Below are 26414 nucleotides of genomic sequence, written 5' to 3' on the forward strand. Positions count from 1 at the left end.
AAACTGACATGGAAATATATATACACTCCCTTGTATCAATTGTTTTCTTCTGAAGGATGTCACTGTGTGATACAGCTTTAAGTTTTCAACTCTGTCATATTTTCTAAACTATGATCTCTTCCATTTACTTTAGGGGATGTGGCATTCCCCTTTACTGGACTGAAAGCTAAACAATGTGGTTTGGATTTAGTGTTCCCATGCATCACCATGAAAATGTTTGTCTCGGCACTCCTGTCGTTACTGTTACTGGTAACAGCTGCTCTGCCCTCCTCCCCTCGTGAACCACGATTCGCTGCCCCAGTTTATGAGCAAGCAAGGTGGATCTATGGCTCTGGAATAAAAGACCAGCTATAAGACAGACCAGCACCTGGTGGGATCCACTCCCAAGTGAGCCAGAACCAAGTACAAGGAAAGCCAGTGCTGAGCATCAGGCATCGTGGCTCATCAGGCAAGGAGACCAGGCTGCACTGGGTAGCAGTGGTCTTGCCAGACCCCTTGTGCCCTCTGCACTCAGACGGGACCCCGAAGGAGCAATGCCACACCTGAACACTGCGGGCAATCAATAAATGTCAAAGGAGGGTCATTAGGGCTTTGAACTTTTTCCTGCACTGGCCCTACTGTGCAGATGCTTGCTATTCCCACGAGGAGAGTGTCCTGGGCAGAGAAGAATTACCCAGAGGCATGTTAATTATCTCTTTGTGGGTTTCTGAGCATGGGCAAGAGATAAGCCTGCCTGGAGGACCATTTATTCCCCACGGAAATGGGCTCCAGATGTCCGGGTCCTTCGATGCTCTCCATCCTGGCTCTTATCAGACTCAGCTACAGCCTGAAGCATTGCACAAGACACTTACAAGATAAGAAAAGGCTCAGCATTCCAGGCTCTGTGTCAGCACCTTCCATAAGGAGACCCCTGGCATGTGGCCCACCGCCCACTGGGCTGGGCATGGCCTGGTCACAGACCTCAGTTTTCCTTTTCTTTCCTTTCCTTTCCTTTTCTTTCCTTTTCTTTTCTTTTCTTTTCTTTTCTTTTTTCTTTCCTTCCTTTCCCTTCCCTTCCCTTTCCTTTCCTTTTCATAGGAAACAATACAAGTCCATTAACAAGAAACCGATTAAGTAAATTATGGAATGCGTACACAACCATTAAGAAATAATGATGCAAGTTAGTTTTATTGGCATGGATAGAAGTCTATGCCATATTGTTGTTTGGAAAATCAGGTAACAAGACCACATATAAAATATAGTCCTATTTATATAAAATGGTAAATATCTACCTACATACATTTGCTGATTTGTATATATACATAGGAAGGTTCTAGAATAGTGTTAAACCAACAAATTAACAGTGATTATTTCTAAACAATGAGATCTTATCTACCTTTGATTTCTTATTTGAAGTTCTCTTTAGATAGATCTAAAAATATGTAATACACAGAAAATATATCAATTTTGTAATAAACAGGTATCATTTTTAAAACAATGAATACTTTTTCCAAAGGGAAGAAGCATGGAAAGACAGAGGCAGTGAGTGACAGCAGCTCGGGGCAGACGGGACAGGGCTCACAGGGACACCACACAGCCCAAGCAGGGGAGAAGACCCTGGGGCCCAGAGGAGGCGGGGCTCCCAGGAGAGCGGCACCACACCCAGCCAGGATGGAAGCTCCCGCAGGAAGAGCTGCAGGTGCGCAGGGAAGGGTCTGCCTTGTTCTCATGACTCCCCTGTGAATGAACTGTGAGAAGTTAAGAGATGCCATTCTTTCTGCACTTTTCTCTCAACTGAAAACAGAAGCTGCTTCAGGTTCTCCATCCTGAAGGATTGAATAAAGATCAAGGACAAGAAGAGATTAAGTTCAAATAAGAGGCAGCCGTGGTGGACGCGGGGCATGAATTTAGAGTCCAAAGACCTGAGTTCAAAATCTGACCTGGTTGCTGTGTGACTAAGAATGACAAACTTCCCAAACCTCAGTCTCTGGAGCCATAAAACGGAGATATCAACCCAGTACCATCTGGCAAATGTTAAGGCCCTGCCAGATGACCATTTTAAATGATATCATCTCCACCTACGTGTTGTGCTGAAAAAAGAAAATTAATTACTTTATAGCTGTATTTTGCATTTTTTAGAGCCTTGTGAATAATTCACCAGTTCAGTTAGTCATGACCCATTTCCCTTTCTCCGTAGACCAGGGACATACCTCACGTATGTCTCTGCAAACACTGCTTGTTCATTGTGAGAGCCGGGCCTCTCAATGTGCATTTCCTGCCATTCCTCCCCTGGGTGGAAGGCTCCAGTCTGGCCTACTGAGGTCTGGCAAAGATTTCCAGTCACTAGCACTTAATAGACGATTCTCTCTGTATATAGATAGATAGATAGATAGATAGATAAATAGATAGATAGATATAGATATGCTTGTATAATTATACAAATATAATTTGTTTATATAATTGATCTATAAAATGATATAGATCACCACTTCCTATGTTAGCTTCCTTATTTAAACCAGAATGTGGCATTACATCCCCCTGGAACCTGTCACAATTTCCTTTCTTTCCATCCTTACTAACAGAAGCAAATTTGGTAGCTGGGACCACCGTGACCTGGCCAGTGGGATGAAATGGAATTCTACTGAGTGGCACTTCTAAGAAAACCATTGGTTTCTGACAACGTTTCTGAGATTGTTTCTGACATTATTTTGTGACAAGAGAAGACTCAACTGATAGATACCTTTTGCCCTTTGCTCTTTTTCTTCCTGACTAAAATGCAAAAGTGAAGTCTGAATATGGTCCTAGCATCTTTGGAAAGACAAAAACCGCAAGCTGATGAGGGTGGAACAGGAGGACCGAAGGAGCAAAGGACTCCTAGCATCAACACCAGCCACAGCCTGCCTCTCTCTGGACATCTTGAGAAAAGAAAGAAAAAAAAAAAAAGGTTGCTATTCCAGCACGATTGTTTATTCAACCTAATGCAATTCAAACTGATTGAGAAAACCTGTCCTGTTTTGATACTTCATTAGCCAAACCCTGGAATCTATACAAGCTCTAGAAATCATTTATATTTGTCAAATTTCACAATCTACATTCAGCGTTGATGTCCAGGATTCTCTTACTATGGAAGAAGAGCGGTAACCTCTCTTACGTGGCCTTTCTGCTTGTGAATGTCTTTCTTCATTCATTCCCAGGGGCCTCCAATAAGCCCAGTTGCCAGTGAAGCTTGCTCTGAAAGCCTGCTCCTAAATCCTCAGGTGGAGTCAAATACCTAGGTGGAAAACCAACTGACTTAACCCCCCAAGTCTTTTTTTTTATTTTTTTCAATGTTTATTTCTTTTTGAGAGAGACAATGATGGAGTGCGAGCAGGAGAGGGGCAGAGGGAGACGGAGACCCAGAATCCCAAGCAGGCTCCAGGCTCCCAGCTGTCAGCACAGAGCCGGACGCGGGGATCGAACCCACGGATGGCGAGATCATGACCTGAGCCGAAGCCGGGTGCTCAACCGACTGAGCCACTCAGGTGCCCCAGCCCCCCGAGTCTTTAATGCACACGCGTCCCGCTTGCCAGAAAGATTGCGTGCTTTGACACATATAAGCAAACAGACTTTGTGGTGCAGATACACTACATAGTAATGGTGGGTATTTGGAGCAGGCCACACTGAGGAGGGCTCGGGGGGCTCTGGGACCACATCTGCCAACAGCCCCTGCAGCAAGGGGGTCCACACTGCTTCGATCCACACTGAAGTCTATTCACACGATGCCCTCGTGGCCGTGTGCGTGTGCCCACACATGTGGATGTGTAAGCGTACATCGTGTGTATGTACATGCATTTGTTAGCAAGGGATACTGAAATTACTTATCCTAACCATCTGTGATCCATATTTTCCCTCACAAAATCATGCTAAATATGCAAACAGTGAATAAAAGAAAAATCGTGAGTTAAGAGTCGCTCAGAGGTCGTAAGTCCAAATGTGTGGCTCCTGGTTGCCTTGACGGCTTCAGGTCTTGGTCTTGGGATTGGTCGTTTCCCGTGGCCAATAACACACTGGTGCCGGCCTGGCAAGGAGCCTACCACCTGGAACCAAGAGGGGTGAGCAGAAAGGAGCATAGGAGAAAGAATGAAGATGGAAGTTGGATGCTTTCAGGACTGCTCTGCGTGTGTTGGAAATATTCGGAAGTGGGTGGGGCGACTCGCACAGCTAACGGGGACTGCCCTGTCCTGGCAGCACCACTTGTTCACGGAGCAGGGTGGAGCCCAGACCTAGAGGCTGGCACTGCTGGCTTACCCGCCAGCATCCTGTCTTGTGAGGCCACGGCACTGGAGATGCTTCTCACACCGGCCAGGGCAAGACTAGCAGGGCCGGAAGCGTTCGCGTGGTGGTCCGGAGGCCGCTCCACACCTTGGTGGCAGGTACAGCAGCCATTTCACCATGCCTGAGGCTCTGTAGGGGGGGAGGTTGGGAGGGCTACCTGGAGGGGCTGGCCTCTGTGGGGAGCCTGAGAGGCAGCCCAGTCAGCCCGAGCCGGTGGACAGCCTGACCTGAGCCCTATGGACAGGCTTTCGTTCCTCTCCGCCTGTTGTCTGAGGGAGCAGGCGTGCTCCAGATGGTTCTCTCACAGGGTGTCCAGTGCCTGATTTGGGACCCCTGGGATAGCTGAGGGCTGGGAGCATGACACCCGCCACGTGGCCTCTCCACGTGGCTAGCTTAGGCTTCCTCAGTGTGGGATCTTAGTTTCTATGGCTGCCACCCTCCCCCCACAGGATGTTTTGAGAGAAAGAAAGGAGAAACGGCCAGCCGTACAGGCCAGGTCCAAGGCATAACGTTCCTGCAAAAGTAGTCAAAAAGGTTGCAGGTCAGCCGTAGTTCAAAAAAGTAAGAGAATGGCCACCCACTCTTTTGGGGAAGAGAAAAGCATCCAAGGAGGGAGGGAAGGGAGGCAGCCAGCCACGGTGAGACAAGCGACCACGCAAGTGACCACACAAGTGACCTAGATGTGGAGGCCCAACATCTAGAAGCCCGAGTCCGCCCAAGCGTCCTCTCGATGACTCGTCTCTGCACGTCACATGCTTGGAGCTCATCTTGCCTCAACTCTTGAAGAGGCACATCAGTGGACCACTGTTTTTCTCTTATTCCAAGCAGCCTCTGCTTTCCAGCCCATGGATGGTCAAAGTGAACTCTATTAATTATGAACCCTATTAACTATGGTGCTTTGGCAGATATGAGCAATTACCCACTAATAGAAACTATAGACTGCTCACTCAGCAGTTTTTAATGCTCTGTAAAAACACGACTCCATGATTTCTTTCCTCACTATTGGCTGACCCCTAAGTCAGCTGCGCAGTGCTGACTCCCGCATCGGGAAAGGTAACAGCGATCGCTTACACCGTTTGTTAGGCATTGCAGCCAATGACTCAGGGCTTTGCCGGTTTTCTCCTTTGCTTCTCACCACATTCCTATTGTCCCTCCTTTACAGGCGATGAAACAGAAACTCGTAGCACTAAAGCCACTTGTCCAAAGTTAGGTGTTCCTCTGTATTAGAGCCAAGGCTTACATCCATACTCCTGACCTCTACATGCGGAGTCCCCCGGGGCATGTGAAAGGATAGTGTTGTCTGTGTCTAGGGGGTGACTAAGAAGCCCAGTGTAGACAAACAGCCTCTACCTCAGCGATGTCAGTGTGTCTCCACTGCCAGCTTATGGCCACCACTGTCTTCTCTGCCCCTGGGTCTGCCTTACTCACTGCCCCAGTGCAGTGGTGCCTGGCTTCCTCCAAGCTTCCAGAATGTCCCTGACCCACTTCCTCTGGCCCCAGCTGGGGGGTAGTGGTGGGGGGAGGGTGAGAGCACAGCCCCTCACTGAAGCAGCTGCCTTGTGCTGGGTCGGTTGCCGCCAGCTGAACCACAAGATGGGCTCCGTCCCTGGATTCAGTGGCTGGCGACCCCATCGACAGATTCAGAGTGCTCGAAGGACTCACTATCTGCAGAGGCAACCGGGGAGACTGGGCCTGAGGCCAACTGCTGTAGTGCTTGGATGGCACCTAGCCTAGTACAAGTCTCCCATTCACAGAATAAACCTATTTCCCAAAGGTGGCTTTGCAAAAGTCAAACAAGTACATTTCCCCAGGAGCAGCGGAGGAATGAAAACGGTTCACCAAGAGCCATGAGAGCCTGACCTTTGCCGCCACCTGTGCTTGGGCACGGTGCTCAGGAAACTATTCAGTGCTGCTCTTCAACAATGAGCCAACTGGCTCTTTGGATTGGAAGGTACTCCTGGTTTGAAAAAGAGGGGGCGGGGCTGCCAAAATGTTAAGAAAGTGTCATCCACAAATCACGAGGACCAGAAATGTAACCATCTGGGAAAAAATTTTCTGCAAATGTTCTAAGCCGGTTTGTCAACTGAGAGGAAAGGAGGGCACTGCCCCCACTGCCCACCCCCACCCCACACCAGGAACGAGCCTGGTGCAGGAGCCAAAGCCAAAGGAGGAAGGATCCTTTGGAAATCCAGGTGAACCAATGAGGCAGTTGGCTTTGTTGACTCAAAGTAACAAAATGAGAGGAAATGGCCCACCTCCCCTGTTTCCCCAGGTCTTCCCATTTGGATGTGGCCAATGTGAACAATTGCTTGGGTGAGTGAAACAGAAGCCATGTTCTTTGCCAGTGAAACAAGAGTGATCCGAGGACTGGCACCCAGTGTCCATCATTTAGGAAATAAACATTTTACAAAAGGTAACTTTCAAAACGGCAGCTGCAGTTGTAGACAAGCTGGTCAAAACTCTGGGGCCTCTAGACTAGTTGATCTACAAGCCCAGACCAATACCAAAGATGAGAAGTAGCTTCTCATCTCCAAAGCTCCAACCTCTCTTTGGAGGTTGATCTCCAAAGACTGAAGACATTTTTGTCAATTTCAGTGATTACACATCTCAGCCATGTAATACATGGCCCCAGACTCACAGCACTCAGATGTGTTTGCATCACCTTTGTGCCCTGTGTCTCTGCATCCCCTCCCATTAGCGTGGAAAGGCATCCTTTCGGCGTGGGTGCTTGCCTGGTTACCCACAGCCTAGAGGCTGCCCACCAAGGACTCCTGGACTCAGCTCCAGCAGTACCTGCTCAGCAGGGTCTGAGCAGCAAAGGGCTCTGTCTCGGGCTCCCACACACAAGGCCCCACGACATCTCTGGCAAAGACCATCCTGGTTTAACTCTGAGATATGCAACAGAGAGCCAAAGGCCATTCAGCAAACAGAAAACGAAACAAACTCTCCCGAGCCGGCATTTAATACATGTGTTAAGTGCCAGTGAATTACTTCAAGCTGAAAATCAATCTGTTTTCTTCACCAAGTGTTTTTCAATGGCTACCAAATTGCTTCTTACCCTGTGTGTGTGAGCATGCGTTGTATGTGTCCCCTCACAAACTAGTGCTAACAACACACACTACAAGCTCAACCAGATGTGTGGTTCCGTCTCCCGCAGTGGGGATCGTAAAAGCCACTGACGAGCCCACAAGGCTTCCCATCTTGGAGGCCACCTTCCTGTGGACTGGCCCGGGATACACCCCCAGAAGTGCTTCTCCTGGAAGAAAAGCCAACTGACTCTTGCACGTGAAGGTCTCCCTCTTTCTACTGCTCTCAACCCCGTACACTTTAAGGAATGTGGAAATGATTGCTTTGGTTTTGGTGTATTGTGTTGGGGAATTTGTTTACATTTCTTACTGGATCCAGACAAATCACGTGTGATCATTCGAAATAAATTAGGTAAAACTGCTGGAACACAGCACTTTCTAAGTGGTGGAAGTCAGGACCGAATGAAGGAAACTCCCCCCGACAATGATCTTTGAAGACACATCAACGCAACTCGGCCACTCGCAGGAAGGAAGGCACCTCTTCCAGAGAGAAACAGCTTCTACCGGGAGCCCCCACTGGGACCCCTGGCCACAGCTAGGTTAACTCACAGTCCCTGTTTACACAGACACCACGATGTTGTATGTTTCCTCCAAAAGCATCATCTCAGTTTCAACAAAATTTGAGAATTCCACTTCGTCAGATGTGGAGTACACGGCTTTCACTACCAACCTCTGACCCTCGGCGGGATCAGGCTCGACAACCTTCTCCAGCCCTTCCCCATGTGCACGGCTTTCAACTGGGCTACCTAACTGTGCCAGTGAAGCATACAAGCCAGTCTTCTGAAGCAAGGAGGAATCGGTCACCAAGGCTGAAGGCTTCGAGGCGGAATGTGAAAGCTACATTTCACAGAAGAGGACACTGAAGCCCCAAAAGGTTGTCATGGCCCCCAAATCACACAGCTAATGCTCATTGTCAATCCTGTGTGCTTTCCCCTCTGCCAAGAGCAAGGGAAAACTCTAGGACCAATCTTGTCCTGGTGCTGCCTGATAACGCTGTCACTTCCCTGACACATATTTAAAGGAAAATGAACATCCTTTGGTGGCAAAATGGATCCTTTCTGCTTCGGACACGTCAACTAGAGGTTGACTGCCCGGTTCTTATTTACTTTCCATTTTGCTACAAATTCTCATCATGGAACCGGAGAAGGAAGTCATGAATAGGACCAAACATGAGGCGGAACTCCTGTGGGCATCACCTGCTGGCCACTGCACACCTGCTGATCCGAGGTCTGGTCTCACATGATAAAAACCAAACGTCTACAACGTTTTCAAGAAAAATATACAACTTGGTGTTAACAGTGAATTCTTACCACAGCCACTTTGAGTGTGTTTTTAAAAGGAATAACAGTTGTTTCCTCACAACCAGAAAGTGTTTATGTCCAGAACTGCTGTTTCGCATGCAAGCCCAGCCCAGACGTCGGCGTAGGCCCTGGAACAGCCGTTCCTCTCCAAGGGCTGGTCTTGCCGAGAGGAGAAACTGCTGGTTTGCTCCACGTTGGCAGCTCAAATCCCATCTGTAAGCGCTAAGAGTTTAATCAGACAACGGAATGACAACACTGGACTGGCTACAGGTCACGTTTTCCAAATTCTAACAGCTTCAGGCACATATTGCACAGTGGAGCCAGGATTGGAAGCCCGGTTCTCCCCAGACTGTAGTCTGGGTTGGGGGCTTCTGTGGTGAATGCTGGTCCCTCTTACCCTAAAGTGAGACCACCCCAGAGAAGCTTCACGTACCCTGCTTTCTCTCCGCATCGCCACCTAACGCACTAACATACACCTACATACTACAACGCGTGTCCGTTTGTTTACTTTTAATCAGTCCCCCACATTCCCTGGCTAGAATCAAAGCTCCACAGGGACAGAAGCTTCGCGTCTTTTCCTCCCTACCGTTTCCCAGAGCCTAGAACAGTCTCTGGTGTGCAGGAAGCACTTGATAGACATTCGTTAAGTGGATGAGTAAATGACTGGTTTTTAGATCCTTCGTGAAAAAAGTAGACCCTTGGCACTTTTGCCACAAAGGATCTCCAGGCAGGTTTAGACACACATGAGCAAGGTGGACTTAATTTATCGTTATGATCACTAAAATGCATTGTGTGCCCACTCTGTGCCAGGCAGTTCTAAGTGTTGTAAATGTACGATTTCATTGAACTGCCGTAGCATTACTTTAAGACGGGCACCACCATTAATTCTACCCCACAGATGAAGAAACTGTAGCACATCACCCAGGGTCATCTAGCTAATGAATCAGGAGCCAGGATGCAAAGCTAAGCAATCTCTCCAAATTCTCGATTATAGGAAATATCGGATATGAAATTGCCTTGTGCAGTGGGTTCTCAGAGGACATTGCCACTGGGCTTGGGGACCTCTCTGACGGGCATTTTCTGTAGGCCTCCAGGCTGGGGAGGTGTGCCCACGGGTGTGGGCCTATGTGGCGAGTGTTGGCTCTACTGCTCAAGATGCTGCTCAGATGCTCGTATCCCGGGCCTGATGGACCGTGCACGTCGAGCTGGTGGAGTGCCCCAGCCCCAGTTCCAGGTGCCCATCCCACCTCTGCAGGGAGATGCCCTCAGACACTTGGGAGGAGGGGCTGTCCATCATCATCCGGAATGGGGGCCCTCGCAGCCCCTGCCTGGGTCCAAGCTCCCAGCATGCAGGGGCCCACGCACGCCCACGGCAGCCCTTTTCCATACTAGAACACTGACTTTTAACAAGAGCTGACGTAAAAGTTGAAATCGTTGAGTCGCAGCAGGAATGGGAAACAAAGAGCTCCATCCCTCTCTGTTTGCGCTTTTCTCCACTTCCCATCACAGCCCTTTGCAGCTCTCCTGAGGATGATGGGCCGACGTAACCGACATAGCTCAGGGTACATTGCACACCGTGGGCACTCGCTAAATACAAGTGGGTTTGACCATAAATGGTTTACCATGTTCACAGTCATACTCTCTTCCATTTTGCTTGGCTTTGGGAAGCAGCTTCGCACACCCTGTGAGACAGCGTTCCTGGGTGGGATGTGAACCCAGAATCAGCCGATTTCTCTCAACTTGCCATTGTCTCCTGCTTAATCTTGACTTTAAGCAAACGTTCATGTGCTTAGTGGACATTTGGGTTCTATTTATACACTTGATTCAATTTTTTGTTGGGATGTTGGTCTAATTCTCTGTACCTTTTGGATCAAAAATCTGTTTGGTTTATGCATTGCAAATATTTTCTCCCAGACTTTGGCTTTTCATTTCATCTTTTGATGTACAAAAGGTTTCTTTCATTTTTCCTGTCATAAAATTTACCAGTCTTTTCTTTTACAGTCCTTTATTTATGCGTCTTAAAAATATGACCCTGCTCTGAAGTCATAACGATGTTCATCCATTATTTTCTTTTAGAAACTGTAAACTGACTTTTGAGAATAGTATGGAGCAGGAATTTAAATTTCTCATTTTTATAACCAATTCTTCTAGTACCACGTTTTATTTGTAATGCCCCTGTTTTACGTATCAAGTTCTCTTTTCCGTATACATCTTTTTCTGAACGCTGTAGTCTTACCCACCAATTTGTCTGCATCTCTCCATAGTGTCCTCATTATAAAGCTCAATGACACATCTTAATATCTGGTAGTGAGTCCTTCCATTTTGCTCTCTTGCTTTAAAATTATCTTGTCTATTTTTTCAGCAAGCTATTGCTTCATAGCAAACCGTCCTCAAACTCAGACAGCTAAGGCAATAAGCATTTATTTCATTTTCCAAATCCGCGAGTTAGCTATTTAGGCAGCCCTCAACTGGATGGTTTTTCTGCTCTAGACTGGGCTCGCTCACACATCTGGCAGCTGGCTGGGGCAAAACCGGTGACCAACTAAGTCACATGTCTCTCATCACCCAGTTGGCCAGCCCCAGTGTATGTTCACACAGGGGCAGGTAAGCAAGAGAGTAAATACAACACACACACTTAGCTAAGGTCATACTCTACTGGGCAAAGCCAGTCAGGAGGCCAGCCCAGATTCAAATGCTGGGGAAAGGGATGCTTCCTGGTGTGAGGAGTTCCCAGCCGACATTGTAAAGGGCATGGAGGAAGAGGGATGAGGATTGAGGTCATGTGGGAAATCAACCAACTGCAGCTTCATTGAATCTCCACTCTTTCATGTAAATTTTAGAAGCTGATTTTTAAGATCACAACGATAAACCCTGTTGGGATCTATCGCTGTGTGCTTAATCTATTATTGCAGTTTTTCATAAAGTATCCCTTTACATTTCATTTTTAAGTGTTTCTAAGTGAGGTATAAGAATATAATGAATTACTGTGTATTGATCTTACATCCATCAACCCTGCTTAACTATTATTAATTCTAATAAGTCAACCATAGATTTTCTTGGGTGTGTGTGTGTTTGTGAATCTACTCTAGATTTTTGCTTTGTGTTATATAAAACATCTCAAAGATAAAACACTCCATTTTATGCTGGTAACAACTTATCTCAATTGCCTATAAATGCTCCACCCTTTTACTCCTCCTCTTTTACATTTTTTTTCTTTGAAAGAGAGAGAGAGAGGAGAGAGAGAGGTGACAAAGGAGAGAGGCAGAAGGAGAGAGAGGATATTAAACAGGCTCCACGCTCCGTGCAAAGCCCAGTGTGGGGCTCAATCCTGTGACCCTGGGAAGTCAAGAGTAGGATGCTCAACCCACTGAGCCACCCAGGCACCCCATCTTGTTTATATTTTTGATGTCACACTTTGCCTCTTTTTATGCTGTGAATTCATCGACAAATTATAATAGCCATAGTTATTTTTATGCTTTCTTTAACCTTCATACAACAGTTAAGTGGTTAACATGCCATTCTGATATAGTTACAGTTTTTCAGTTCCATCCGCTTATTTCTTTTACCAGAATGTTGTGTACTTTCATATGTTTTTATGTCACTGATTAACACATTTCCATTCCATCTTAAAGAGCTGCTTCCAGCATTTCTTGCAAGGCAGGTCTGGTGGCGGTGAAATCCCTCAGCCTTTGTTTAGATAAGCCTTCAGTTCTCCTTCATATATGAAGGAGAACCTTACCAGAAAAGTATTCTCGGCTGGTAATTTTCATGTTTCAACACTTCAAATAAATTATTCCACTCTCTCCTGGCCTGTAGAGTTTCTGCCAAGAAATCTAGCAATAGCCTAATGGGAGTTCCTTCGTAAGTTTCTTCCTTTTGCCCCCAGCTGCCTTTAAGATTTTTTTCTTGTCACTGATTTTTAAGTTTCATTATAATGTGTCTTTTTACCTTGAGATACTAGGATGATCTATTTGCTTCATGGACTTGTCTGTCCAAGTCCCTCTCCAGGTTTGGAAAATTTTCAAATACTATTTCTTTAAATAAACCTTGTGCCCCCTTCTCTCTCTCTCTCTCTCTCTCCCCTCTCTCTTCTCCTTCTGGTATATCAATTATTGTATTTGCCTTTCTGATCAAATCTTATAGCTTTCGTAAGGGCTTCTTCACTTCTTTAAGTCTAAAATTTCTATCTTCTTCCAAATTATTTCTCTATTCCTATCCTCCAAGTCATTTTCTCTTTCCTTAATTTGTTCTGCCCTTCTACTGATGCTCTGTAATACATTCCTTGTCTCCTTCACTGAATTCTTCAGCTCCAGAATTTTTTTGGTTCCATTTTGTCATCTCATTCTCTTCAGTAAAGAACTTTTTTGTTCATTAATTATATCCTGAGTTCATTGAATTGCCTTTCTGAGTCTTCTTGTAGCTTGTTGAATTTTTTCCTAATAGCTATTTTGAATTTTTTATCACTTGGATCACAATATTCCATGCCCTAGAGTTTGGTTGCTAAAGAATTGTTTTCTTTTTGTGATACTGTATTCCCTTGGTTTTCCATAGTGTTTGACAACATGTGCTTCTACTTTTGCATTTGAAGTAGCAGATACTTTTCCTTTAGCCTCTACTACAAAGCTGTAATCATCAAGACAGCATGGTATTGGCACAAAAAACAGACACATAGACCAATGGAATAGAATAGAAACCCCAGAATTAGACCCACAAAACTATGGCCAACTAATCTTTGACAAAGCAGGAAAGAAAAAGCAGGCCAATGGAAAAAAGACAGTCTCTTTAATAAATGATTCTGGGAGAACTGGACAGCAACAGGCAGAAGAATGAAACTAGACCACTTTCTTACACCATTCACAAAAATAAACTCAAAATGGACAAAGGACCTGAATGTGAAAGAGGAAACCATCAAAACCCTAGAGGAGAAAACAGGAAAAAAACCTCCCTGACCTCAGCCGCAACAGTGTCTTACTTGACACATCCCCAAAGGCAAGGGAATTAAAAGCAAAAATGAACTATTGGGAACTCATGAAGATAAAAAGCTTCTGCACAGCAAAGGAAACAATCAACAAAATTAAAAGGCAACCAACGGAATGGGAAAAGATATTTGCAAATGACATATCAGACAAAGGGCTAGTTTCCAAAATCTATAAAGAGCTCACCAAACTCCACACCCGAAAAACAAATAATCCAGTGAAGAAATGGGCAGAAAACATGAATAGACACTTTTCTAAAGAAGACATCCAGATGGCCAACAGGCACATGAAAAGAGGCTCAACGTCGCTCCTCATCAGGGAAATACAAATCAAAACCACACTGAGATATCACCTCAAGCCAGTCAGAGTGGCTAAAATGAACAAATCAGGAGACTCTAGATGCTGGCGAGGATGCGGAGAAACGGGAACCCTCTTACACTGTTGGTGGGAATGCAAACTGGTGCAGCCACTCTGGAAAACAGTGTGGAGGTGCCTCAAAAAATTAAAAATAGATCTACCCTAGGAGCCAGCAGTAGCACTGCTAGGAATTTACCCAAGGGAGTGCTGATGCATAGGGGCACTTGTACCCCAATGTTTATAGCAGCACGTTCAACAATAGCCAAATTATGGAAAGAGCTTAAATGTCCATCAACTGATGAATGGATAAAGAAATTGTGGTTTATGTATACAATAGAATACTACTTGGCCATGAGAAAGAATGAAATCTGGCCTTTTGTAGCAATGCGGGTGGAACTGGAGAGTGTTATGCTAAGTGAAATAAGTCATACAGAGAAAGACAGATACCATATGTTTTCATTCTTATGTGGATCCTGAGAAACTTAACGGAAGACCATGGGGGAGGGGAAGGAAAAAAAAAGAGAGGGAGGGAGCCAAACCATAAGAGACTCTTAAAAACTGAGAATAAACTGAGGGTTCATGGGGAGTGGGAGGGAGGGGAAAGTGGGTGATGGGCATTGAGGAGGGCACCTGTTGGGATGAGCACTGGGTGTTGTATGGAAACCAATTTGACAATAAATTTCATATAAAAAAAAAAGAATTTATGTGTACTTTGTTTCTTAGAGTTCAACAGGCTGGCAATTAGAAAACTTTCTTTTGTATTCCAGAAGGTGGCACTATCGCTCAAGTTTGTGGTTTCTCCTAAGGGAGCTGGCTCTCCCAGATGAATTTAGAGGCCTACACAAGGAGCTGGCAATAGAGTGGGGCAGGGCTGGGGGGAGGGGGGGTTGAAGGTGTGGACCTAGCAGCAACTCTGGCTTTGGGAGATGCCCATGGGCCCAATAGGGGATCCTCCAGTAGAGCACTCCCAGAGGTCCATGGGTGGACCTCCTGCTGAAATCTCATACAAACATTAGGAAATGATTTCCTCTGAGGCCCTTTGATAGTCTGTCTGCCTTCTCCTCTTTCCTCTCCCTTTCTGCAGTCAGATGTCCCTCCTCAGGAATTCAGATGCTGTTGGAGACACACAGGTCCCTCCAGCTGCAACCTGTACAACTGGCTAGCCACGGAGTCATTCACCACTCTCACTTTCCACCTCCCCTCCTGGAGAGATCACTTCTTTTTTTTTCTTAAGTTTATTTATTTATTTTTAGAGGGGGGGAGGGGCAGAGAGAGAGGGAGAAAGAGAATCCCAAGCAGGCTCCACACTGTCAGCACAGAGCCCAACTTGGAGCTCAATCTCAAGAACCATAAGATCATGACCTGAGCTGAAATTAAGAGTCAGATAGTTAATAACTGGGTCACCCAGGCGCCCCTGGACAAGTAAGTCCAGCACCTGGCAGTGCTGCTCTGAGGAGGGGAGCCAGCCCAGTGAGCTCCTCCGTCTCCTCTGCCTCAAAACTCACCTCTATCCTGCTCTGACGCCAGATTCCCTTGTTAGGCAGTCTGGACCTCACAGCTGTCTAGAGGCCATGGGTATCTGCCCACTTTTATACTCTCTAGGCTCCCTTTTCCCCCATAGCGGCAAGTGGGGGTAGGGCAGGCTCACCAACTCCCTGGGATCCAAGGCCCCCACGGAGCCCTATCTGCCTGCTTTCAGATGCGTAGGTGAGAAAGACTCCCAGATGCCCTGGTATACTCTGCAGAGGCACTGTTTCCTTGGGGATGTTCAATTCATTGTACTTCAAAGGAGAGAGACCAAAGAAATGCCCCACACTGCCATGATGCTGATGTCATTCCTCTAGTCTCTCACTTTCAACCTATGTGTGTCCTTAAATCTAAAACGAATCTCTTGTATAGTATAGTTGCACCATGGTTTTTTAATCCATTCTGCCAATCTTTCCTTTTTGGTTGAAGAGTTTAGTCCACTTAAATTTAAAGTAGTTATTTATTTAAAAAAAAAAAAAGACTTACTTCTGTCATTTTACTATTTTTTCTATATGTCCCATATCATCTTTTGTCCCCCACTTCCTCCATTTTTGCCTTCTGTTTAGTTGATTTTTTGTAGTGATATGTTTCAATCTTTTCTCACTTCCTTTTGTGTATATTTTATACATATTTTGTTTGCAGTTACCATGGGGATTACATGTAATATCCTAAAGTTATGACAATCAAATTTGAATTCACATCAATTTTTTTAATGTTTATTTATTTATTTATTGAGAGAGAGTGTGAGTAGGGGAGGGGCAAAGAGAGGGAGAGAGAGAATCCCAAGCAGGCTCTGCACTGTCAGCACAGAGCCCCATGTGGAGCTCAGTCTCACAAACAGTGAGATCATAAACTGAACCCAAATCAAGAGTCAGATGCTCAACTGACTGAGCCACACAGATGCCCCAGAATTCATATCAATTTAGTGTCAATCACATACAAAAACTCTACTCCTATACAGTTTCACATTATTGGTGTCACAAAATGCATCTTTACATATTGTGTGCACAATTAACACAGATTATTAATTATCTTATGTATTTGTCTTTTAAATCTCGTAGAAAATAAAAGGTGGAGTTGTAATTTACAATTACAATAATATTTATTATTCAGATTAAGCCCCGCATTGCCCCACTTTGTCACAATATAAGCCTGGCAGCTTAGGAACTAGACCTGAACAAGAGGGGCACCTGCACTGGATCCTGCCTATCACAAACACCAAACAATAAACTATAAAAGAACGCAATGCCCAAAGGCACACCTTTCCCCTGGTATCTGGTGCCTTTCTGGAGAGCACGACCCCTTCATGATGTGGCTCCACCAAGGCGTACCTACCCCACACTTTTCTCCATCTCCTGCCCATCACCCTCCACACAAAAGGTGGCTGTGTCCAAATGCTGTGAAGATTTTTGGATTGTACTACTACCCACAGCTGGGTCCAGCACTGCCTTTGCATGCAGGGGGGAAATTAATAAGGAGAATGCTTAGGTATGATAAAGAACATATATTGAAAAGTTCACTTTTCAATCCTTCATTAGCATCAATACAACTTATTCTTGAATAGCAATCTCAATTCCCAGGGGCACTCCATATGGCTGACAGTCCATTGCTCTTGCTTTTCTCCTTGTGCCCATTCACGGTTCCTACGGGATCCACATATCAGCACAGTATTCACCATAGTTACTGAGAAACCACATGGTGACTGAGAAATATTTTGCAACATTAAACAATTTATATTACTCTTAAACCTATACATGTTGGTCTAGACATAAAGCACAATGCTAATTCTTTACATTGGCAACTACGTGGACACTGAGTTGTTTCATGTTCATAAAATATGTGAATATAATGAAAGTTAGATAAGATTTTTAAGTTAAATTTAAATTTTAGCTTTATTTCAATAATTTTGATTTGAAATTGGGTATTCATTTTTTTCTGAAATTTGCATTTTATATCCTAACTTAAATTTTTCATATTTTGAAAGAAAACTAATTTTTCAAAAACATGAAAGTACTGTTAGTTTTTAAGAATTCACATTTGTTTTTATTTATATTTTTATAAAAAGATTTCCATTTTATAATTTAGATCATTACTGTCAGTTGAACACAAACTACGTAAAAATCTTTATTACAACTATACATTTAGTAATTTTGCTAAGTTAAACAAGAAAAAATAAATTTTATGTGCTGAGTACATATTACTTGTGTATATTTTATTTTATTATCTATTAAGACATCTACACAACACCCAGATGTGTGAAATAATAATTAAATACATCTTTGATATTTTGCTTCCAGTTATATAAAAATTGTGGCTTTACATATATTTTTATTTTGTCATTATGAAGACATTTATGAAGATAGAATGATAGGATATGTATATTTGTTAACTGTTTATTAGATTTATAACTTTAAAGATTACACATGTCATATGTGAGCTACGATTGTTACAGCAGCCTGCATGCAGGAACCCAGAGACTCCTAAACCCCAAGACATCAGGGCTCACACAGCTCTGACAGTGACAGGAGAAATTTCTCTGAAAGCCAGGGCAGAAAATTGGAAAATCGCAGCCATCAGCTAGCTCAGAGAGTTGTACCCTAGTGCACGGGAGACAACCTCTAAGGATTCCCAAAAACAGCTGGGAGAAATAATGATAAGCTAGAGTGTGTCAATTGTGTGTGGAAATATACACAAGAAAATATTCTTGAGCTTCTCTGTGACTTATTTCTACACAAAGACCATTTAGTCTGAAAAATCTTGATCTAGATAAAGAAACAGAAAAGTCCATCTCCTACCCCAAACTTCCAGAATAATGTGCTTTGCAAACATTTAGACATATCTTACTTCTGCTGTAATAAGCAACCTAGTATTCAGATAACCACAGAAAGAAACCCACTAAAACACCAACTCAGCTGAGCCACACAAACTACAAGAAAGGAAGCTATAAACATAAGCCAGAAAAGGCAAAAAAAAATTACTAAAGCTCTTGGGGTCCTGGCAGTATATGCAACCAAATTACCTGTGTCAACACATCATCTTCATCATCTGGAAGGTGATTGGTCATTCCAAATACAAAGCAAACTCAGAGTAAACCCCTGAAAATTGTTTACATAAGACCCAATAGCTGTGAGGGATAACAAAACAATCTGTTACAGGATGCCCAAGTAAAATCCAATGGTATCCAAAGCAAGACATCCTGTGGGTAGTGGACTGGCAAACATTCTCACCACAGCAAGGGATCTGTTGCTTTGATGGCAGCTCACAGGACAAAGGCAAAGCCAGGAAGGAAAGAGAGCACAGGGCTGTCTCCCTGTGTTCTTCTGCAACTTGCTTTTTAGGAGCCTACAGCTTTTGAAGGCCATGCCATCACTCCACATTACTAATCACTGAAAATTCAGTCCCCAGTTGTCCTTTAGCTCTTTTTGCTTTGCACACATTGATTTGATTTGTTTGGGGGAAAGTGTTCTAGATGACCTACGGTGACCAGGAAATATTGTGTGAAGTACAAAATGTTCTCCAGGAATCCATTTTTTTGTGAACAAGATGTTAAGTGCCGCTAAAATTGTCAGTAGACAAAAGTGAGAAGAGTGCATGTTGTGGCGTCCACAGTTCTCTCCTTCCTACAGACACAAGATGCCCTCAAAATTCTGACTGCTTCATTTTTTCCAGGGCCTGACAAACATGGGCAACTGCAAATAATTTGGTGATTGTAATTTTATGGACAAGTGTTTTATCTTCACATCTGGGTGTTTAGTTTTCCTAATGAATTCAGAAAGTTGCCTCTTTATGACTTTTCTGACTTTGGAGCTAAAAGGTTTTTTTTGGTTTTTTTTAAATGTTTTAAGTAAACTCCACACCCAGTGAAGAGCTCAGTGTGGAGCTTGAACTCACAACCCTGAGATCAAGACCTGAGCTGAGATCAGGAGTTGGATGCCTAACCAACTGAGCCCCCCAGGTGCCCCGTATGATTTTTAAACAAATCCTTGAAGCTTAGCAACCATAGAGACCATTCACAGAGTACTTTCATAGGATATTAGCTAAAATCTTAAGCTTAAAAGGGTGCTAAATTAATATGTAGAAATACGTAACAAGAAAGAAGGGAAAGAAGGATGAAAGGATGAAGGGAGGGACTGGAGAGAGTATAATCTGGGAGAAAGCAAATATTTCACAGGAATAAAAATTCTGTTAAATTGTAGTATAAAGTTACAGATGACAGAATCTGGCAGGTTTGGAGGTTTTCTTCCTTCCTAACCATTTGGAATAACAAAAGACTTGAGGAGGATAGAGACACAGTGGCAACAAAAAGTGGAGGAAAATGAAGCCACCATAATTCTTACAAACGTTATTATTGTTGAGACCAGGATTTGATCAGTTTTTTTATAAAGAGCTGTACTGTAAATATGTGAGGCTTAAAGGCCATTCAGTCTCTGCTACAACTGCTCACAGAGAAAGCACCATAGATGGAACATAAACAAATGAGTATGGCTGTGTACCAATAAAACTTTGATTTATAGACACTGAAATTATAATTGAATATAACTTTCATGTATCACAAAATGGTTTTCTTCTTTCATTTTTTTAAACATCAAAAGATGTTAGAATCATCAAATTGTAGAATCAATTAGGAATTGACATAGCCTGAAGGCCACACAAAAACAGGAAGTAGTGGCCAGATTTGGCCCAGAGGCTGTGGAAGTAAGGTCATTGATGAGACAGGACAGAACCTAACCACCCATTGTGTGGGAAAGAGGAAGAGGTGGGAATTTGGCTAGAGCAGTAACTAGATATGTCCCCCATAGCAAGAGTTTTGGCATGTTGGAGAGCTGACTGGGGAGCTGGGATCTAGCCAGGCCAATGTCAGCAGCTAAGAACCATCTTTGCTGAACAGATGGTAGCAGGTCTCCATGCAGTGGCAATATTTCTAGTAGGGCAGGTGTTAACAAGAAAAGCCATCGGTGGGGCGCCTGGGTGGCGCAGTCGGTTAAGCGTCCGACTTCAGCCAGGTCACGATTTCGCGGTCCGTGAGTTCGAGCCCCGCGTCATGCTCTGGGCTGATGGCTCAGAGCCTGGAGCCTGTTTCCAATTCTGTGTCTCCCTCTCTCTCTGCCCCTCCCCCGTTCATGCTCTGTCTCTCTCTGTCCCAAAAATAAATAAACTTTGAAAAAAAAATTAAAAAAAAAAAAAAGTTAAGAAAAGCCATCGGTTTGACTGTAATGCCCAAAGTTCCGAAACCTCCCACAAAAGTCCACCAGAGTCGTAAGTCAAAGCCAAGCGGCAAGGGTCGTTTATTGCAGGTTCGAACCTGGTCCTCTGCGCACTCGTCGCCGGTGACGCAAGAGGCCACGATCAGGGTTGGTACAGCGTTTTTATAGACAGAGACAAATAGCACAGGGGAGGTTTCAAATTATGAGGGGCCTGATTAGTTGATTTTAAAGTAAGGACATTTGTTGTTCTCTGATTGGGCGTCCTTTGTCTGTCCTTTGGCGGGAAGGCTTTGTCCGTTACTTGTGGCGGGAGGAAAAAAGGGGGAAGGGGGTAGGGTAGGTGACGAATGTGCTAAGCAAGCAGGTTTACAGAAGCGAGAAATGCCGGTTAGTTTATGTACAATCACTCATTCCATTACATATCAGACTACATTTAGGAAGGTTTACAACCCATTCTACTACACAGCGGGTTACATTCAGGAAAGGCCTCACAATGCTTGTAGCAAACAGCAAGCAAAACAGACTTCTCAGCAATTGTATTTCTTATCAAAGATCCATAATAAGCAGAAAAGAGAACTTTAGCTTTAAACTAAGGCAGGGCTGTCATTTGGATTTAAAGCTGTTCTTTTCATTCCCCCCTTTTTCTTGTGCCTAAAGAGCCAATCTTGGATCTTTTAAGCCTCTGTTTGTAATGTCTCGAGCGGTAGGTACTGAGTTCGTAAGACCATTAATTGTACAGCATTGAACCTGTCTTGGACAAAATTAATAATTTTGTTTATGATGCAGGGGCCTAATGTGAGAGCGAGAAGTAGGATGGCTAGAGGCCCGAGTAAAGTAGAGAGCAGGGTAGTTAACCATGGGGACGCACTGAACCAGGATTCAAACCATCCTGCCTCCTGTTCTTTCTTTTTTCGCTCATGTCTCCTCACGTATACCCAGTCTCCAGGTCGGTAGTGATGCGGCTCAGGAGGGGGCCAGGTCTCGTAAACGGCTCTCAGTCTGGGCCAAACTTCCTGGTGTGTGTGCTGGAGTTCCCTCAGGGAAATAAGAAGTTTATGATCATCAAATTCAGTTAACACATTAGACTGTAGGTTGGGAATTATAGGGGGGGGCACTCCATACATGATTTCAAAGGGGGTTAATCCCAGTTTGTAAGGGGAGTTCCGCACCCTGAACAGAGCGTAGGGGAGTAAGACTACCCAGTTAGCGCCAGTCTCCATGGTCAATTTGGTTAGGGTCTCTTTTAGGGTTCTATTCATTCTTTCTACCTGTCCTGAGCTTTGGGGTCTATATGCACAATGTAGTTTCCAATCGGCCCCAATAAACTGCGCTATCCCTTGTATTACCTTTGAAACGAATGCTGGTCCGTTGTCTGATCCTATTAGGGTAAGGAATCCGTACCTGGGCATGATGTCTTCCAACATTTTCTTTGCTACTACCTGTGCAGTCTCATGCTTGGTGGGGAAGGCCTCTGTCCATCCTGAAAAGGTATCTATAAACACTAACAAATATTTGTATCCATATTTTCCAGGCTTTACCTCGGTGAAGTCTACTTCCCAATAGGCTCCCGGCCTGGTTCCGCGGGTTCTGGAGCCAGGGTTTTTCCCGTGGTTGGTGGCGTTAGTTAATTGGCAAGCTTTACAGCTAGTAACTATCTGTTCAATTTTTGTCCTAGAGTCTTTAATGGTGATCCTAGCATGTCTTATTAAGTCTTGCATTTTTCTTGTGCCCATATGAGTGGCTCGGTGCATCTTGGATAAGACTTTATTTCCCATTTTGGGGCGCCTGGGTGGCGCAGTCGGTTGGGCGTCCGACTTCAGCCAGGTCAACTCGTGGTCCGTGAGTTCGAGCCCCGCGTCAGGCTCTGGGCTGATGGCTCAGAGCCTGGAGCCTGTTTCCGATTCTGTGTCTCCCTCTCTCTCTGCCCCTCCCCCGTTCATGCTCTGTCTCTCTGTGTCCCCAAAAAATAAATAAACGTTGAAAAAAAAAAGTTTAAAAAAAAAAAAATAAATAAAAAAAAAAAAGACTTTATTTCCCATTTCTTCTGGGAGGATTATGCTACAGTCTGCTGCTCTCCACCATCCATTAAGGCACTGAGTCATAGGCAATTTTTGGATCCAGTTTAGGTCTTCTTTAGTGTAGGTGGGACTTTCTGGTAAACTAGCTGAACTGGGGTCTGGTAGGGTGGTCGTTAAAGCACAGTCCACCTGTAAGGCCGCCTCTCGGGCCACCTGGTCAGCCAAATTATTTCCTCTGGCCACCGGTGTGACCGGTTTTTGGTGGCCTGGGCAATGTATGATGGCTAGTCGTTTAGGCAGCCAGAGTGCCTTTAAAAGAGCCAATATTTCTTCTTTATTTTTGATAGTTTTCCCCTCTGCAGTTAACAGTCCCCTCTCTCTGTATATAGCTCCATGTATGTGGGCCGTAGCAAAAGCATATCTGCTATCGGTATACACGTTTAGTCTCTTGTCTTTTCCCAAAGTCAGTGCCTTGGTTAAGGCCACAAGTTCAGCCCATTGGGCAGAGGTGCCAGCTGACAAAGGCTCTGCCCAAACAGTCTCAGTTTCAGTTGTGACTGCTGCCCCCGCATACCTTTGACCCTGATGTACAAAGCTGCTGCCGTCAGTGAACCAGGTAACCTGGGCGTCTGGTAGAGGGTCATCCTGTAAATCTTCCCGAACTCCATGAACCTGTGCCAATATCTCAGCGCAGTCATGGAGGGGGGTATCCAAGTCCGGGTCTGGTAACAGGGAGGCAGGGTTTAGTGTTCGGGGGGGAGCATAAATGATTCTGAGGGGATTTAATAATAGTCCCTGGTAGTGAACCAGTCGGGCGTTACTTATCCATCGGTCAGGAGGTTGTTTGAGGACTCCCTCGATGGCATGAGGGGTTGTAACATGTAACTCTTGTCCCATAGTTAATTTATCAGCATCCTTTACCATTAGAGCTGTAGCAGCGATCATACGGAGGCAAGGGGGCCAGCCAGCCGCTACTGGGTCCAGTCTTTTTGAAAGATAGGCAACGGGCCTGGGCCATGGGCCAAGGAGTTGCGTCAGCACTGCTTTGGCTACCCCTTTATTTTCATCTATGAAGAGATGAAAGGGTTTGGAGACATCGGGGAGCCCTAAGGCTGGTGCCGACAACAGGGCGAGTTTAATTTGCTGGAAAGCCTGCTCAGTTTCCTCTGTCCATTCAAAGGGCACCTGTTCTCGGGTGACCAGGTAAAGAGGCTTAGCCATCTCGGCGAACCGAGGTATCTACAAGTGGCAGAACCTGGCCGATCCCAGGAATTCTCTTACCTGCCTTCGCGTTGTGGGTTGGGGGATGCGGAGGACGGTTTCCTTCCGTGCATCAGTGAGCCATCGTTGGCCTTCTCTTAACAGATACCCCAATTAGGTTACCTCAGATCCAGATCCTCGTGAAGTGCCTCATCGAACAAGGTGGGTGAGTTTTTAAATCCCTGGGGGAGCCGGGTCCAGGTGAGTTGCCCATTTATGCCTCTCTCAGGGTCAGACCACTCGAAGGCGAAGAGCTCTTGGCTTTTGGGGGCCAGAGGCAGGCTGAAAAAAGCATCTTTTAAATCAAGGACAGTATACCATTGTCTTTCTGGGCTGAGGGCACTTAGGAGGGTATAGGGGTTGGGTACTGTTGGGTGTATGTCCATGACTCGGCGGTTAACTTCTCTCAGATCTTGTACCGGACGGTAGTCTGCACTGTTAGGTTTTCGTACAGGCAGCAGGGGGGTGTTCCAGGCTGAATGGCAGGGACGCAAGATGCCTAAGTCTAGGAGGCGACGGATATGTGGCGTGATGCCATTTCTGGCCTCCATTGACATCGGGTATTGTCGGACCCGAACTGGATCTGCCCCTGGTTTCAGCTCTATGAATAGAGCTGGGCAATGTTTAGCCAACCCCATACCCCCGGTTTCAGCCCATGCTTCTGGAAACTGCTGGAGCCAGGGCTCTATGTTTTGACTTTGTGAGGGTGGCCCCTGATGGAGTCGATATTCATCTTCTAATCTTAGAGTAAGTATGGTAATGGGTTGGTTGTGAGGGCCAGTCACTTGGGGGCCCCCTGGTGTAAAATGAATCTGGGCCCCCATTTTAGTGAGTAAGTCTCTTCCTAATAAGGGGCATGGGCTGTCGGGGATGACTAGGAAGGAATGGGTGACCTTTCCATTTCCTAGGTCCACAGTCCTCTGGGTGGTCCAGGGATATTTTTTTATTCCAGTAGCCCCTTGGACCCAGGAAGATTTTTCAGAAATTTTTCCATGGGGTCTGATCAAGACTGAATGTTGTGCCCCTGTGTCGACTAGGAATTGAACTGGGTTCCCCTCCACTTGTAGCGTTACCCTAGGTTCGGGGAGGGGATCCGAACCCCGTCTCCCCTATTCTGCATCTTGAGTGAAGAGGGCGGGTGTGGTTTTTGGCTGCCACGGTTTTTGATCATGACGTGGCTTTTTCTTTTTAGGACATTCTCGGGCCCAATGGCCTTTTTCTTTGCAATAGGCACATTGGTCCTTATCTAGGGGCTTTTGTTTATCCAGGGGCTTTTGGACAACAGCGGCCAGGACTTTGGTCATTTCCTCAGTGGCTTTAAGTTGCCTGTCCTCTGGAGTCTCTCTATTATTATAGACACGCTGGGCAATGCGGAGTAAGTCCTGAATCTGTTTTCCCTCTAGGTCCTCTAGTTTCTGGAGTTTCTTTTTAATATCAGTGGCTGCCTGATTTACAAAGGCCATTACAACAGCAGCTTGATTTTCGGGGGCCTCGGGGTTCATGGGGGTATACTGTCTGAAGGTTTCCATTAATCTTTCTAAATAAGTGGCAGGGCTCTCTGTCTTACCTTGTATTACTGAATACACTTTTGCCAAATTAGTGGGCTTGCGTGCAGCAGCCCGGAGACCCGCCATTAGAGTCTGGCGATAAATGCGCAGCCGTCCCCTACCTTCTGCCGTGTTGTAGTCCCAGCCATCCTGTGGGGGTCGGGTCAAGGGAAAAGCTGCATTAATGAGATCAAGGTTAGCAGTGGGTTGGCCATCATCTCCAGGAACCAGCTTTCTTGCTTCCAATTGAATTCTTTCTCGCTCCTCGGTGGTGAACAGGATTCGGAGGAGCTGCTGACAATCATCCCAGGTGGGTTGGTGGGTAAACATAACAGTGTCTAAGAGACTTATTAAATCTTTAGGGTTGTCAGAAAATCGGGCATTCTGGGTTTTCCAGTTATATAGGTCACTGGTAGAGAAGGGCCAGTATTGAAGTCGGGGATTCCCCGTATCATCGGGAGGCCCTATTTCCCGTAAGGGTAAAGCTACGGTGGAGTCAGGAAGGCGGAGTCCTGGCTCATGAGGGGCCCGCCTACGGGTACGTCCAGCCGGCCTTTGGACTTCGCCCCCACTAGGCATGGGCGCAGGTTGAGCCTCCCTATTCTCTAGTTCTCCTATGGGCTGGGCTACGGGAGGCTCTGCCGACACAGCAGGGATAGGGGCAGCTTGCGGAATAAGAGGAGGAACCTGGTAAGGGGGAGGGTCAAGGGAAAGTAAATCTTGGCTGTCAGGGAGAACAGGGGGTGCAGTTGGAGTTGGCGGCTTGGGAGGGTTGATAGGTTTAGCCGCTAGAATTTTGCATGGCCCTGTTGTTAAAAAAAGAGGCCATCCAAGGGAAGTGGGTT

General features: G+C 45.4%; 1 protein-coding gene across 1 annotated transcript; it reads right to left on the reverse strand.

Moving 5' to 3' along the window:
• Positions 1-7937: 7937 nt before the first annotated feature.
• On the reverse strand, positions 7938-26148 carry LOC115506065. The gene is given in 5 exon segments (XM_030303902.1): positions 7938-8216; positions 21680-22519; positions 22784-24153; positions 24156-25329; positions 25834-26148. Coding segments are annotated over 5 exon segments (3978 nt in total).
• Positions 26149-26414: the final 266 nt, after the last annotated feature.

The sequence above is a fragment of the Lynx canadensis genome, chromosome F2 (assembly GCF_007474595.2).
Source record: "Lynx canadensis isolate LIC74 chromosome F2, mLynCan4.pri.v2, whole genome shotgun sequence".
Lineage (NCBI taxonomy): Eukaryota > Metazoa > Chordata > Mammalia > Carnivora > Felidae > Lynx > Lynx canadensis.